Genomic DNA, 16,926 nt, shown 5'->3' with positions numbered 1-16,926 from the left:
TCATTTTCTGGTGTTCCTCAGGACCCAGGTCATGTTCCTGACAGCTGTGTTTCCCCATTTCCTGTGCCAGTTCAGGTTGTGTCTCCAGTGCCCACCAGGCTCTGCCCCTGGTCAATTGGCCCTTCTCGGCCTCCATCCCCTTTCCCACCTCCTGCTGCTGGGAGGCCCAGAGGACCATCCAAGACCAATTGCACTGCTGTAATTGGTCTCAAGAACCACACTCACTGTCTCCTGTCTGAGTCCCCACAGATGGAGATTCCACATAGGAAACAGCTGTGCTTTCTTCCTTTTCTTTTATGGGAAATCCTTAGTTTTTTCCTTAGTTATTTTTTTATGGTGGTAAAAATTAAGTAGCATTGCCTGGCCTGTGTGACTCAGTGGTTGAGCATCGACCTATGAACCAGGAGGTAATGGTTTGATTCCTAGTCAGAGTAAATGCTCCGGTTGCGTGCAGGAGGCCAATGATTCTCTCTCATCATTGATGTTTCTATCTCTCTCTCCCTCTCCCTTCCTCTCTGAAATCAATAAAAATATATTTTAAAAAAATGACATAGCATAAATTCATCGTTCGACTGTTTTAAAGTATACAATTCAGTGACATTTAGTTCATTTACAATATTGTGCAACTATCACCACCACCTAGTTACAAATCATTTTATCAATTTCTCCCCATGCGCTCTTCCCCCATCCCCTGGCAACACTCGTTCACTTTCCGCCTCTGTGAATGTACCCATTCTGGACATTTCATATGAACAGAATCACACAACATATGGCCTTCTGTGTCTGACTTCCTTCCCTCAGCATCACGTGTTTAGGGCTCACCACATGGTAACAAGCATCATGCTTTGTTCCTCTTCATGGCCGAGTGATATTCCTTTGTCTGAATGGACCTCAGTTTATGTGTCTGTTCATCTGGTGACAGGCCTTTGGGCTGTTTCCACTCTGGCGATTGTGATAGTGCTGCTATGAACATTCGTGCACAAGTTTTTGTTTGAGCACCTGTTTTCAGTTCTTTGGGGTGGAATTGCTGGGTTATATGGTAACTCTATGTTACCACTAGACCCCTAAACCATTTCTTTATTGTGGTAAATATACTTATGAAGTTTGCCATCTTTGCATTTTTAGGTCTGTAGTTCAGTGTCACTAGCACACTCACGCTGTTCTGCAACCATCACCAAGAGTTTCATCTTCCCAGACTGAAACATTGTGCCCATTAAATATTACCCATCCCCCAGTCCTGACAGCCACCACTCTACATTCTGTCTATAAATTTGACTACTCAATGGACCTCATGTAAGTAGCATCATAGCCTGTTTGTCTGGAGTAGCTCTCAGTGTGGGTATAATGATAAAGTCAAGGGTTGGGATAGTAGCTGAAAGGTTGGTGCTCCTCCCAGAGGTGCAGGCAGGTGGCCCCTTCTCTTCTGCAGGCCTAATTGGTGAGAAGTAAAAATCATTCCCACATTGTGTGAATTTGTGCTTTTTTGCTAGAAAAGATGAACTTCTCTCTGTTCATGTCTGTTAGTGTGATCTGTACTGTTCCCAGGGGTAGGACAGGGTTTTAAGAGCTATTTAGTTGAGGGTATGACTCTTTTCCCTGTGGGGACAGGGAGAAAATTGAAAGGAAACCTGATTCTAATGGCAATAGGAGTCCACTGGGATGTTTATTCTCTCTTTATTACCTGCCTCAGGTAGCTGAAGAGATGTTGCTCAGAGTCCTGGCTTCCAGGTCACCTGAGGCGACATTAATGAGCCAGTCGGATACACTCAGGTTGTTGTAACCCTGGTACCTGGGAAGGCTCATGGCTGCGCAGTGCAGACCTGTGTCATCCCTGGACCTGTTTGTGCCTAATGAGCGTGCTAGGAAGCTCTGCATATACGACCGGCAAGTGGTTTCCAGGAACTCATTCATGGGCAGGTGGATGGCCTAGCTCCACCCGCCTGCTGCCCTAAAGGTCACTGATGGCCACTCTGGCTGCCACACTGGGCTCTGCTTTTCCCTGGCTGCATCTAAGAGTATCAGCTTTATCAGTTAATTGTGCCTTCTAACTGCAGGCTGCCTATGGTTGTAGGAGAAAAGGAACTCTGTCTCCAAAGCAGCAGCTGTGGGAGTTTGTGTCCTGCCTGTCATGCTCCCTCATCCCTCCTCACTGGCTCTACTGCCTTTGCACTGGTCCCCTCTCCCTGGGCTTCGCTCACACCTGCTGTGGGCCCAGCTGAGGTTTGCAGAAGACAAGGGGCTCAGCCCCAGCCCAATCACTGATAGCCTGGGGCCCCAGTGCAAGTGTGCCAGGTGGTGGTGAGGCCTGAGGGAAGGAACTAGGATTCCTGGCAAGGGGGGGGGGGGGGGGGCGGTGCTGGGCCTTGAAGGAGAAAGTAGGATTACCCTGGGTACTGGGGGCAAAGGTAGAGGAAGCACAGGCAGCCGGGCTGGCAGTTGGCCTTCCCCCTCATACCCCTCCCCCTCCCAGCCCCACTTTCTCCCCCGTATTGTCCCCCCTCCTCATTACCCCCTTCACTGCTCCCCCGTCCTCACAGCCTCACAGGAGTGGCCCACAGTGCCCTGGACCACACCAGAGTGCTGGTGTCTCTGTTGCAGACCTTCCTCTCATAGACCAGCATGCTGAGGCCAACCCTTTTTGTCTTTGTAACATTTGAGTGGCCAGTTTGGGGTGGGAATGTGACTGCCACCTGGGGGATTTGACCCTGGTGGGGAAGAGGGAAGATGATTTTGAAAGTACTGAAATGGGTGCCTCTGGGTATGAGCCAGCACATCCAGTGAGAGGAATATGGAAAGGCTTCTGTTTTTGAGGATCCCTCAACAAATAGCATTTCAGTCCCAAATGGGCTATAGAAACCATGGCCAAACAGCACGTGTTCCTGGATGTGAACAGCCACCCCACCTGAGAGAAATCTCCATCAATCTGAGCTGTGTTCTTAGAATGAGGGAGGTATCGGAGTAGGGGTGGCTGCCTGAGAGGCCTCTGCATCTGTGAATTAGGCCACCTAACTGGCGGCTGTGCTGAGGCACAGAGTTCCCAGGCAACTCCCCATGTCACGGTCCCGGCCTTTATGCACATCCTCAATTTTGCACTGACTGTGCCAGGCTCCTGAAATGCTGTGCATTCTTCAGGGAAGAGGCACTGAATCTGTGCTTTATTTTCAATTTAACCTTTTCAAGAGAAATGCAGTGAAGGAGGTGGCAAAGACAGCTGCTAGCATCCATCTGCTGATGGCAGGGCCCTGCATAGGTTGTGATAGGCCTCAGGGGTGCTATGGAGAGGCAGCATGCAGTTTCTCGCTGCACCCCTCCACCGTGGGAAACATCTGTGTAAGAGGACCAGTGCCTGTCTGTGCTCAGCTTAACGTGGGTCACATGAGCACCTGGAAATTCTGGCCCTGGCAGACTCCAGCTCATCTGCATGTGGAGCCTCCTCCGTCCTTTCCCTGATGGCCCCAGCTATCGGGTGTTTAGGTTTGGTGTCTTACCAGCCTCAATGTGAAGGAAGAGAAACAAGAGCATGGTGAATGTCCACCATCTGTGATCAGGGATCTGCTGAGCAGGGCATGGTGAGCTCTGAGACGGCCTCATCCTGGGTGTGGGAGGTAGCTGGAGGTCTGAACAGGCTACCCGCCATCGTTCTTCATTACATGCCCTAGGACATTTCATGGTGAATCAGTCCTAGTGACTAGCAAAATTTAGGGGTAGACTGGCACAAAACAGGTTGGGCCATTAATGGTTAATAAAAACCCACCTAAGACCATTTCTGTTGAGGCCGGTTAACACACGGGAAACTGGAAGGTACTCCTCATTGCTGGCTGCTTGGTTTTTATTTGGAGCCAGGATTTAGTTGTGAGAGGACTGCAGGAATCATTGTACATCAGCTCCCTATTTCCTGAGACAAGGGGAGTGGGTGATCTTTCATATTGGTCTCATTTTCACATTTGCTACCATGAGTCTGTAGTATATTTAAAATCAGGAAGACACCCTTGACTCAAAAGGAGCCCTTGGCCCCTGTGGGGTACTTGCATGTTTGACCATTAGACATCCTTGGGCTCCTGAGCAGGCTGTGGCTTTCGCGCCCTCTTCCTCCCCCCTCTTCCCCCCACCCCCCAGAGTGCACACATGGCCCATGGGATGCCCCCTTGCTGAAATACAGACTCCTGCCATTGTATGGGGCACCTCTGGCTCCAGGAACTTGACTTCTGAAAGGCCATAACGTCAGCATTAGTTATTTTGCAGAGTCCAGGCCCAGGGAGGTTTTTGAGCAGCGTTGTAAGCATCCCTGTGGTGGTGGTAACGTGCTTTAATGGAACCTGACTGCTACCATTTCTGATGACCAGTCGGTTATTGATCCATAGGATTAATCAGAGGCACTCTGAGAGGGTCAGGTGACAGTTCCCTGGAGGCTGGAAGGTCTCTGTCCTCGGCTGGGGCTGTGGATGGGTACCTGTCCCAGTTTCAGTCCTTCCATGTCACAGGGTTTTAGTTCACTTTTGAGAGTATGTGTTTCCACCTGAACATTCGTTTATTCAATTCTAAAGTCAGAGTCAAAGAAGCTGAATTCCAGGAACCTGTGCTTTGATTCTGAGCTCAGTATTGGCTTAAAGGTAAATTCAGTGTTAAACTCTCATTAGAGTAATGGGACTTATTGTTATTGAGGTTTTTTTCTTGGAAAAATTAAGTTGTCAACATCCTTTTTAAATTGCTCATAATAGTTTCAATCTGCAAAAAATAGCTTATCAACAATTCTTTCTCTATAGAATAGTCTTGACCTTCACACATGTTAGCGAGATACTAGATGCAAATGACTCTATGGATTTTACCTAACATGAAAATTAGCACATCTCAAAGACCTCTTTTGTATTCTGAAGACTACACTTCATGACACATTCATTCATTCCCCATGGAGGAACAGCTGAGGAGCCTTCCTGGGTACTGACAGGCAGTTCATATTTACTATTCCACAGAGTGATGTGTGAGTGGGGACAATAATGCAGATGATCCTTATGTTGTAGTTCACCCTTACTTCCCCTAAATCTGTGAGTCTAGAGGACCGCTTTGTCCCAAGATCAAGAGACAGGCCACAAATGTGACGTGACATTGTGAGGGAGGGCTGCCAGGGTCTGATTTGTTCCCACCACTTTTGTTTATGGGCTTTAATATAAATCTAATATTGGGTAATGTCCATCCAAACGGGAGGTGAAATGAGATCATACAGGGTAGCTCTGGGGCATGCTGGGGAATCTGAGTCGTTGTTTGTACTTGCTGTTTTCATTAAAACTCCATGACAATATTGTTTTTCTGGGAGTTCTGTAATCCTGTGAATTTTAACCACCAGTATCTGTGGTGGTTGTTTCCAGTCTTTTTGTAAAGATAATTGAAAGATCTCTTTCCTTCTGGGTTCTGGCTCAAAAATAAATGTTGAGAGAGACTATTAAGCGAATTTCTGCCTGTTCCTCATTTAGAAATTAAATGAATACGGAGCAGCTGAAAGGGAACCCAGGCTGTACTTAGGGCCCCTGGGGTATAGGTAATACCAGTGGGGAGGGACAATTCATTATAAAAGCTGTTGTCGGAATATCGCTGTAATACTGTCCTGACCTGAGCAGCAGCAGGCAGCCCGCCAGGATGCACGTTTCTTGAGATTGCCAACTCAGGAGGGCAGGGCTGTTGACACGACCAGTGACCCAGGAATGGGGTGTGCCTCTACCGCAGACACAGCGTGTGGCTCTTGGGCAGGTCCTCTGTATCTATTCAGACCAACAAATAGGTATTCAGGTGGAGTCCTTCCTCATGTGCACCTGTCCTCAGTGAGTACAATGTCAGTCCCCACAGTGCAGCTCAGAGCATGGTGTCTGGGATCGAAACTAAAATCAAGGGGCATGTTTCACCCCCACTTCATTTATTGTTTTGTCACAAGGGTGTAATTTGGTTTCCCTCCTAAGCGGTAAGAAAGCCCCACCAGTTTGAATTGTTTGCACAGTTTTAGATGATACACAGTTCTCTGGAGCTGGCGCTGGGCACTCAACCCAGGTTTGTTGACTGTAGGCGACCAACACTGCAGAACTAGGAAGCCGGTTTTGTGGTTTAAAACTCTTGGAATTCATCCCTATGCTCTGTTCTGTGTTTTATGTTTCTCTGGAAGACCACTGGGGGCCTTGTTTTGATCTTAGGATGACATTGCAACCTTCAGAAGGAGTCAAGGTCTTTCAGAGGAAGACAGAATACAGACAGAAAGCTTGTGCCATGTTGTTCTAAGTGTTTCCCAGAGGTTACCTCCTGTAGTCCTCACAGGGAGGAGTTCAGTACTTGAGTGGAGGGGGGTAGGAGGTTGAAGATGCAGAGCCAGGTTCATGCCTGGCAGGCTGGCCTCAGCAGTTTCCTCTGACCCCGTGCCATTTGCCACCAGGAGTGTTGTCAGGTGGCAGGAAGGGCAAGGAATGTGCCTGTTAATGTCCACTGTCCCAGTTCATGTAAGTTGACTGCAGTATATTTATTTTTTCCATAAGAAAGCTCTTAGAAGTGACCCTCGGTATCCATGGGCCTGCCTCTGATTTTTGTCACCAGGTCTTAGGAATTCCTGTTCTCGAACATCACAGAAGTAGAAACTTTGTCTGCTGAATCTGTCCCAGTCCCCATTGTCAGCAGTGGGCATGCTCACTGTGTGTTCTGCAGTCTGTGGTTTTTCCTCTGTCTCTAGCTCATCCCTTTTCATCACTAGGTAGTATTCCAGCATGTGAATGCCCAGTTTGTGTTCAACTCAGAGGTACATCGGGGCGTGGCGAGCTGGGCTGTCCTGCGGGACTGCCATACACATTCCCTAGAGGGTTTTGGGCAGATTTGCCCCGTGTCTCTTGGGTGAGTCCCAGGAGTAAGACGGCTGTGCCTTAGGGTGAATGCTTATTTCACACTCTTTTGTGTCATTCTCAAAAAGGCATTCCCAGCTTGCAAGATGACATAAATAAATCTTCCTGTGTATTTTCTTCTAGGATTCAGTCATTTTTATTTTCATTTTTAACACTAAAAAGGTCAGGAGACATCTGGGCCCTGAGTAGCCCGTTTGCGAGGGCACTGTACAGAGTTGGGGTAGAATCATAGGAAACACAGGCTGTGGGACAGGACCAGCCCCAGCGGCAGCACCTACACAGAGGCGAGCTGGTCCTTCGCTGATTCTGTCGTGTGTGTGTGTGTGTGTGTGTGTGTGTGTGTGTGTGTGTGTTGGTTCTTGTCTCAGCCCCAGGCTCTGACCCATCTCCTTCCCTCCTGCAGCACCAGCAGGAACTGCTGGCCCTGAAGCACCAGCAAGAGCTTCTAGAGCACCAGCGGAAGCTGGAGAGGCACCGCCAGGAGCAGGCGCTGGAGAAGCAGCACCGCGAGCAGAAGCTGCAGCAGCTCAAGAACAAGGAGAAAGGCAAAGAGAGTGAGTGCCACGTCTAGGCCACACCAGGGCCTTCCTCAAGTCGAGGTTCTTTGTGCTCCACTTGCTCCCTGGTCTTCGCATGAGGTGTCACTGCAGGGTCACTTCAAGTGGCTGTTTCAGTTGCTCCTAGCTTCAGCCTCGACAGTGACTTTATCCTCGTTTGGGGGCTGCAGGAGCAGTCAGCACGACCTTTGGGTTGACATAAGCATGTTAAAGTATATTTGGCAAACTCCTAATAGGTTGGAAAGTATTAAAAACCAAATGGGTACTGCGTTTTACCTGTGAGCTTAATCCTAAACATTTGAAAGTTCTTTTCATTTGAGAGCATTTTGTGGATGCCTTGAACACAATGTTCGCTTGTGGGACACCTGTAGCTGAGAGGAGACATTGTGACCAACCCCACTTCTGCTTTTTATTGTGGCTGTGCCCGTATGTCTGATACCAGTGTGGTCTGTTATCCTTAGAAAGGCCCAGACGTGATCTGAGCCTGGAGGCTGCTCTGTGTGCTGTTCCCCTTTGGAAAATTTCCTGAGTCTCTCAGGGAAGAGGCCACAGCCCCCTCTGTTGACTGCGTGGCCACTGGACAGAGATTGCCTTGGGCTTGCACCGTGACATGGATGCAAGGTGACTAGCCTGAGTAAGGCCTGGCATGTCAACAGTTGCAGTGTCCCACCCAGACTGTGACAAAAGGAACACTGCCCCCATGGGTATTGTTCCGCTTTCTTTTGATAACTTGTTGCAATGACACATCAGGGCCTCCTCAGCAGAGTCGTGTCCACAGTCCTTGCCTGTCAGCTTCCACCCAACACCAGTGCGCAGCTGAACTTATTTATCCCTGGTCATACTGAAATAAGTCAGGGTGCACATCTGTCCCTGTCAGGGCTTGGGCATTGATAGTTGGGTGAGTTGCCCATCCAGTATTCACGAGTAAAAGTAGAAGACTTACATGCCTCACCAAGATGCAAAACCTCTAAATTCTCAAAAGTCCTTCAGCTTTAACTTCTGAAAATAATAACCATCTATACAAGTCATTTTAACAAGCTTTTGTTTAAATTGAATATCCAGTTCCACAACAGCATTTTATATTTTTAAAGTCTTCTTGTAAAGTCTATTATTTGAAATTGTTTTAAAGGTAATTGTTATTGGTGCATGATAGACATACAGAAAAGCCCCCAATCTTCAGTTTATAGGGAACTCTTGGGAGAAACTGTCCTCAAGGACCATCCTATGTTACCATCCCGTAGTACACACCTGGGGCCAGGACAGTCACCACTCCATTCTCCTTCCCAAAGATAACTGCTCCCTGACACCTGACACCCCAGAGTCATTTCTCCTGCTTCCAAAGTGAGTGGGATCATTATCTGGGGCTCCTGTGTTTCCTTTCTTCGCTTGGCACTGTGCTTGCAAAGCCATCCTCACTGGTGTTCACGCGCTTTGACTGTGGGTCAGCCCCTCACAGATGCACCGCCATTGTGTCCAATGCACTGCAGATATTCAGGCTGTTTTCTGATCAGGGCTGTCACAGTAAAGCTGCTGTGCATGTCCTTGGACATGTCTCTGGGTGCAGATGAGTCCCTGTGATGTCGTATCACTAAACCTTAGGGCGAGTGTGTGTTCAACTTTCATACGTGATGTCAGATGGTTGTCCACGCCTCTGTACCAGTTTTTGTTGCCACCAGCTGTGAGATAGTTGCTGTTGCTCTGTGTCCCTGCCAGCGCTGGTACTGCCATCAGTCACTGCCTTGTCTGCTGGGTGTAGCAGCTCCTCATGGCTCCAGCATATTTCTCTGATTAGCAGTGAGACTGGGCACCTTTTGCTATTCCCCATTGTTGAAGTGTGCCCATTTGTCCAATGCGCTGTCTTCCTTTCTCTGGATGTGGAGTTGTTCTTTTTATGTCACTCTCCTAACATAAGTTCAGTCCTGACGTAGGTCGTTTATCTTTCTTAAATTAGAATTAGATTATAATAAAATCTGTACTATTATGCCTATATTGTTTTCTACATTTTATAAATATTTTCTCTTTAAAAAGGGCATATTTTTGTCCTAAAAGTATTTAGCTAGTGTATTCTCTTTATTTTTAGCTTATTTCTCTATTTGTAAGTTTATAGTAATTGTTTTTATACATAAAATTAACACCTTTTACAATCATTTGTTATTACAGCAGTTTACTTTTTTTGTTTAAATTTTTTTAAAGTATGTTTTTATTGATTTCAGAGAGGAAGGGAGAGAGAGAAAGAAACATCAGTGATAAGAGGGAATCATCCATCAGCTGCCTCCTGCATGCCCCCTACTGGAGCCCAAAACTTGGGCATGTACCCTGACCAAGAATCGAACTGTGACCTCCTGGTTCATAGGTCCATGCTCAACCACTGAGCAACACTGGCAGGGCCAGCAGTTTACTCTTAAAATAATAAATATTTTCTTCAACTCTGATAGAGCTTCAGTGTGAAAAGCACATCAGGAGAGATTATTCTCCCTGTGAGATCTAACCTTTGTGCCGATATTTGAAAGTAACTGAGTGGCACAGTGATCTGTAGCACAGCAGTGAGATGTGGTGATGACTGTGGGCTCAGTGGTGGCCCAGTCGAGATCCAGCAGTGAGGACAGAAGGCTGCCAGGAGGAGCTACACTGTAGACTCTGGTTGGCTGCTAGCATCCTTGGTATTGGAGCACAGACTGGGCCCCTGCAAGGGGCAGATGGGGCACATGGTGTCGGTCACCCTTGTCGCTCTCACTGCCTGGCCCACTGGCTCAGATAACACTCCTCTTCTATACCACTGCCTGTCTTACGTGTGCTGACTTCTTTGAGCTGAGGGAACTTCCTGGCTACACTGACACCAGGAGGGATGCGTGAGAGGTGCAGCACATGAAGCCAGGTGTCCTGTCATGTTTATGTGGAGTGGAGTGTGGACAGCGGAATTGTCATTTCTAAAACTCCCGGGTGAGCCTACTGTGTGGCCAGGATGAGAAGTTGGAGTCTAGGTGATTCCTCTCATGCTGTGTTAGGAATCTGCATAACCTAGAGGCTCCGGGGCCTGCCACATTTGGCCTGGCCTACTATATGGGTGCTGCCTTCCACTTCAGAGAGCCGCCACCATAGACAACAGCACCAGGCCTTGTAGGGAGCCCTGTGAGGGGCTTCTGTTGTGAGCAGGAGGCTTGCATGCAACCCAAAGCCGCAGGAGTGTGTGCAAGGCTGCTGTTACATGTGGCCTGCCAGGAAGTCCTCTGTCCCCATTCTCCCATGCTCTGCTTGGAGCTCAGTGATCCTATGCATTTTTCTTTAAGGGGCGGGGCGGGGGGGAGTCATTGCTGCTTATCCAAGGATAGACGTTTAACTTGTATCAGCAAGTTGGTCTGTGCCACAACTAACCAACAAAATACCAGTTTTTCAGATTGCTTAAAAAAAAAAAAAGCAGCTCATCTAAATTAGTCCTTGTATTTACCAGAATCTTCCAATATAAACAAACAACATTTTAAGCTCACAAAATATGAAAACCCTTGACTTCAGAAAACATCTTAGATCTCTGCCGACCTTGTGGAGCAACCCCACTCAGCCCAGCCAGAGCGCCGGAGTGTTCTCTGCTTTCCTCCAAGCTTGTCACAGCGTAGCGCCGGTGGTTTCCAATGTGTGGATTTAGATGGTCAGATTTTATTATTAGTAGTAAACTGTGTACGGTGTGAGGATTTGGCACACTGGGGTCGGCTCTGCTGCCTTGAGTGCGGTCCAGTGCGAAGGCCCTGGCATCGGCAGCTGTGGCCCTGCCTGTGGAGGGGCCTTGTGCTGTCACAGGCTCCTGGTTACACACTTGGAAATGCAGGGCACAGCTGCTGTCCAGTTTCTTGGTTTTTAAAATGAATTTCTTTTTAAATACTTAATTCAAAATTTTGTTACATTTGTAAACATTTACGGTACTTTTAATTTTAAATAATTCTGCAGGTGTATTTTTAAAATTTCTGATACCATTAATACCATTCATTTGAAAGAATAGTGAATTCTCAAAGTTTGTGAGAGTTATGGTATCTCTGCATCGATACACGATCTTTAATCAGTTAAGTTTTAGTTAGATTTACTACCTTTAAGAATCTGAACTACACTGTCTTTTAATATAAATTTAAAAGCAAGTCTTTGTTCTCTGAGCAGGTCCGAATGAGCATGTCGACTCTCATCACTGTCCTTTATAATAGCCTGGTTGAGAGTAAGGGGCCTTCACTAGGAAAGTCATTCACTTTGTTGTAAAAATGGCTCAAAGGCTGGAGTTAAGACTGAACATCTGATCCTGAAAGTGATCCATTTGTTCCATTTCCTTCCTCAGAGGAACGTGGAGCATAAAAAAAGGAGTCAGGCTCAGGCACAGGCAATTGAAGGTAGCAAAAGATTTGTTCAATTCATCGTGTCCACCAGCTCATTTTCCAGCCCCTCGGCCTGGGCCCCCACCTGGTCAGGTCCTCCACCCATCTGCTGGACCCCTACCTGGTCAGGTTCTCCCACCCATCTGCTGGACCCCTACCTGGTCAGGTCATCTCACCCATTTGCTGGGCCCCAAAGTGGTCTAGGTCCTCCCACCTATCTGCTTGGTCCCACCTGGTTTACTGTACTTCATATCTCTCTTCCTGTTTATCTTTTTATTTACCTGCCTTTTCTTTAGACAGTCCCCCACCCACTCCACCCTGTTGTATGAGACTTTGTCTCTCTTATGTTGACCGGATCAGTACTAGCACATAGTAAGGTCTCTATAAATCCTCTCAAATGAATGAATGATAATGAACATTAATTATTTTAAAAAGTAGAAATTTTGAGACATTTGGTTTTTGTTTATTGAAGAGGCATTACTGATTCCAGAACTTTGATTTACAGTGGAAAAATCCTTTAAGAGGTGAGTACATAGCTAGAAGTGTGAGGATCAGAACCAGCAGCTTCCTTTTTGAATTCTATCCTCATGAAGTACAAAGAAGAAAAGAGGATTTCCTTTGCACTCAAAGTCGCAGGTCTGTCGCAGGTCTGTGCCTTGGCATTACTTGTTTGCTGCAATCAGGCCTGTGGGGAGCTGAGAAGATGTGCATTTGGGTCATGCCCACTGGCCCCTGTGAGGAGGGACCTGTAACTCAGCCCTCAGCTAAAGGTGGCTGGAGGAGGCCAGTTGGGGTCACTCCTGTGACCACATCACCATTGGCTACTTCTTCTAAAGTAGACTTGGTCTGACAGGTCAGGGCGGCACTGCATCATTTATTTGGTTCATTTAGCTGGGTAAGGAGCTTTCCAGGTCATTTTAAAGATGAGGAAGTCTTGTTTGGGGAGTTGGGTTTGTTTTCCTTTGATTTCATGAGAGCCTGGTAAGGTGCCCTCTCCCACCCTTGAGCAGGTCAAGGAGCCATGGTGCCTGCAGCTGCCCTGGGGCCCCTCAGCCCTGCAGACACCCCTCCTCCTATGAGGATTCTTTCAGCAGCTCAGGGGACAAGGGCTTCTCCGTGTCCCAGCTTGGTGGGTGCTTAGCACAAATGGGCCATTGTCTCCACTGGGCAGTGCATGTGCCCTGGCCACATCTTCCTGCCCTTGGTTGTTACTGGTATTTATTGTGTGCCCTTCCTGCTGGGGCTAGGCATTTGTTCTTTGCCTTTCTCGGAGTTCAGGAGCCCATGATGCAAGCTTGAGGGTATGGCCAACGCAGGGAGAGGCAGTGACTTCCTAAATAAGAGATGTGTGCGGTTCTCTCTATTCCTAGAGCACTTGCAGGTGAGAAACACCATCCCTCCCATAAAGAGAAAGTGGATCCATGTGAATAGGTATTTTCTGAGGTTAGGCCAGCTAACAGGGTTTCTCATTTGCTTGAAATTTTTGGGATGTGTTCTTATCCTGCTCAGTGAGAACTCTGCTTCTTGTCTTGCTTTCCATTACTCCTTCTGAGACAGCAGGTATGGAAGGACCTGAAGGTTATGTCCTTTGTCTGGCCATTGAGATTGTCTTCACCCTCTTCCTCCTCATTATCATCATGCGGTTTGATCACTTTCCTGCATTGCCAGTGGCACTAAAACATGCCAAGTACTGAGAGATAAAGTGGTAATCCCAACTATTGATAAAGATGTAGGGGACCTGCCCTGGTGTATGGCCAGTAGGAAGTCACAAGGTGGTAAGTGTTTAAAGGCATTTGGAAGATGCTCCAAGGACAATAATATTAAACTTGTTAGATGTCATCATTTTGATGGTCTCTCCTAAGCACTAATTCTTCACATGGACAGTGTTATTGACTCATACATCTTCTTTGCAGCATGGTTTCTAACCACAACAAAAGGAAAATCTAAGGATGCCCCACAGTCAGGACTTGATTTTGTAATCTCTGTTTCACTCACCATGGGAATGTTTTCCCACTATGAAAATGCTGTTTGAGTCTATACAATGATGGGACATACTTAGGCCCATCATTGTTGGGGGATGGACACAGATTCTGAGTAATCAGTGGCAACTCTGAGGAAACAGGGTAGATGTTCACAGGGTGGGTGTGGGAGTGTGAGTTTGGACCTTAATTTCTGTGTGTCTCTTTCTGAGATTAGCTTGTTTGTGCTACTTTCAAGACACCCCAACAGGGGACACCAAGAGGCTCTTGTCCCCTGAGCTGCCGGAAGAATCCTCACAGGAGGAGGGGTATCTGCAGGGTTGAGGAACCTCCAGGGCAGCTGCAGGCACCATTGCCCCTTGACCTGCTCAAGGGTGGGAGAGGCTATGGCCAACCAGCAGCCCAACAAACCACGAAGCTCATGACTTAGACTTTAGTCCAGTTGGTGAAGCACTCTCTGCCTCAGTAGCTGCGAGGCTGGAAGAAACAGAAACATGCATTCGATATTATGTTTTATATACACTGAGTGGCTAGATTATTATGATCTCTGAACGCATAATAATCTGGCCACTCAGTGTGTGTGTGTGTGTGTGTGTGTGTGTGTGTGTGTGTGTGTGTGTGTGTATGTGTGTATATATGAGGCCCGGTGCATGAATTTGTGCATGGGTGGGGTCCGGCCAGCCTGGCCAGGGGGAGAGGACATGGGCAGTTGGCAGGGCCAGCCTGCCGGTCGAACTCCTGATCTAGGGGACAATTTGCATATTAGCATTTTATTATATAGGATATACACTGAGTGGCTAGATTATTATGCATTCAGAGATCATAATAATCTGGCCACTCAGTGTATAATGTTGATATGATTGCAAAGGAACTTGTTGCCTTATGGGTTCAGGAGTGTGGCAGCCTGCCCAGGATGCAGGCTTCATCCCTGCTGCCGTTGCCATGGGAGGGACGTGTCAGTGTGTACAAAGCTTCTTTGAGATTCTGCCTCTAGTGCTGTAGTGAGAAAGAAACCACTCTGCTGCCAGTGCTCAGTCCAGAACTTATTTATTTATTTATTTGTTTGTTTGTTTGTTTGTTTATTTTAGAGAGAGGAAGGGAGAGAGGAACATCCATGTGAGAGAGAAACATCAATAGGTTGCCTCTTGCACACACCCTGACTGGGGAGGATTCAACCAACAATCTGGGTATGTGCCCTGACCGGGAATCGAACTTGCTACCCTTTACTGTACAGGACAACACTCCAGTCAGCTGAGCCACACAGCCAAGGCCAGAATGTTCTTTTATGTAAGAACTAGAGGTCTGGTGCATGGATTCATGCACCGGTGGGGTCCCTCAGCCTGGCCTTCACCCTCTCGCAATCCAGGACCCCTCAGGGGATGTTGCACTGCTGGTTTCGGCCCGGTCCCTGCAGGCCAGGCCAAGGGACCCCACTGGTGCATGATTCCATGCACCAGGCCTCTAGTATGCATATAAGATCTTCGGTTAATCTCTTACCGCCCTCCCCCCTTCCCTCTGAGATTCATCAGTCTGTTCCATGTTTTCATGCCTGTGCGTTGAGCATCTGCACCCCTGGTGGTCAGTGCACCACGGCCGATTGGACGGTGGTCCCCGCCCCCGATTGGGGTTGGGAGGCTGATTAGGGGCAGGGCCGGCCATGGGGAGGAGCTGTAGGCAGTGAGTCGGCCAGCCCTGCCCCTGAATGGGGTGGGGGTGCTGATCGGGGGCCAGGGGCCTGGGGGAGGGGCCATGGGTGGTTGGCCAGTTGGCCCTACCCCTGATTGGGGTGGGGGGGCGATCTGGGGTGGGGCCAGGCGGGGTAAGGGGCTGCAGGAGGTTGGCTGGCCAGCCCCACCCCGTATTGGGGTGGGGTGGTGATCAGGGGCAGGGCTGGCCAGGGAGAGAGGCTGCGGGCTGATCAGGGTGATGGGGGCCCATTGGGGGCGTGGCCGACTGGGGGGAGGGGCTTCAGGAGGTTGGCCGCCCAGCCACGCCCCCTATTGGGGTTGGGGGGTGTGATCAGGAGCAGGCCAGCCAGCGGGGAAGGGCTGCGTACTTGTCGTGGTGGGGCTGGCTGATCGGGGGTGGGGCTGGTGGGGGGGTGGGGAGGGGGCGTTTTGCCAGCCACCCTGCTCTTGATCGGGGTGGGAGAGTCCAATCAGGGGCAGGCCGGCAAGGGGAAGGGGCTGTGAGGTTGGCCAGCCAGCCCCACACCCTGATCGGGCTGGGTTTGCTGGCCACAGTGGGCGTCATAGCCACTGGTCATTATGGTTGTTATGGCCATTATGGTCACTGGCTTTTTATATATATAGGCTAGAGGCCTGGTGCACAAATTCATGCACAGGTGGGATCCAGCCGGCCCGCCCTGATTGGGGCAGGGTCAGCTGTGCGGAGGGGCTGCAGGTGGTTGGCCGGCCGGCACCGCCCCCTGATTGGGGTGGGAGGTGCCGATCGGGGCCGCAGTGCGCATCAAAGCAACTGGTCGTTCCGGTCATTCTGGCGGTCCAGTCGCTTGGCTTTTATATACTGTACTAGAGGCCCGGTGCACGAAATTCGTGCACGGAGGGCGGTTGTCCCTCAGCCCAGCCTGTACCCTCTCCAATATGGGACCCCTCAAGGGATGTCCGACTGCCCATTTAGGCCCAATCCCACCGGACATCCCTCTCACAATCCAGGACTGCTGGCTCCAAACTGCTTGCCTGCCTGCCTTCCTGATTGCCCCTAACCGCTTCTGCCTGCCAGCCTGATCACCCCCTAACCACTCTGCTGCCAGCCTGTTTGCCCCCAACTTCCCTCCTCTGCCGACCTGGTCACCCCTAACTGCCCTCTCCTGCAGGGTTGATCACCTCCAACTGCCCTCCCTTTCAGGCCTGGTTCCTCTCAACTTCCCTCCCTTGCAGGCCTGGTCCTTCTCAACTGCCCTCCCTTGCAGGCCGGGTGCCTCCCAACTGCCCTCTCCTGCTGGCCATCTTGTGGTGGCCATCTTGTGTCCACATGGGGGCAGGATCTTTGACCACATGGGGGCAGACATATTGTGTGTTGCAGTGATGATCAATCTGCATATTACTCTTTTATTAGATAGGATATAGATAGATATTAAAGCTTCCTTCAGAAGTGGGTTTGTGTGAGGGGATAGTCTGTCTTCATACTGATTGCTTCTGCACTTTTG

The 16,926-nt window shown here is 49.0% G+C and overlaps 1 protein-coding gene across 11 annotated transcripts in view; it reads left to right on the top strand.

Annotated features, from left to right (window-relative positions):
• HDAC4 (histone deacetylase 4) overlaps positions 1-16,926 on the top strand; it is a 238,318-nt gene that overhangs the window by 150,134 nt on the left and 71,258 nt on the right. For all 11 annotated transcript variants that reach the window (XM_079781863.1, XM_079781868.1, XM_079781860.1 and 8 more), the window contains one exon: positions 7,273-7,423. In XM_079781863.1, the coding sequence (XP_079637989.1) occupies positions 7,273-7,423 (151 nt within the window). The remainder of the gene's footprint in view (positions 1-7,272; positions 7,424-16,926) is intronic.

Source organism: Cnephaeus nilssonii (genome assembly GCF_951640355.1).
Source record: "Cnephaeus nilssonii genome assembly, chromosome: 10".
NCBI classification, from domain to species: Eukaryota; Metazoa; Chordata; class Mammalia; order Chiroptera; family Vespertilionidae; genus Cnephaeus; species Cnephaeus nilssonii.
The sequence above is the reverse complement of the archived record's forward strand: the minus strand, read 5'-3'. Positions and strand labels throughout refer to the sequence as shown.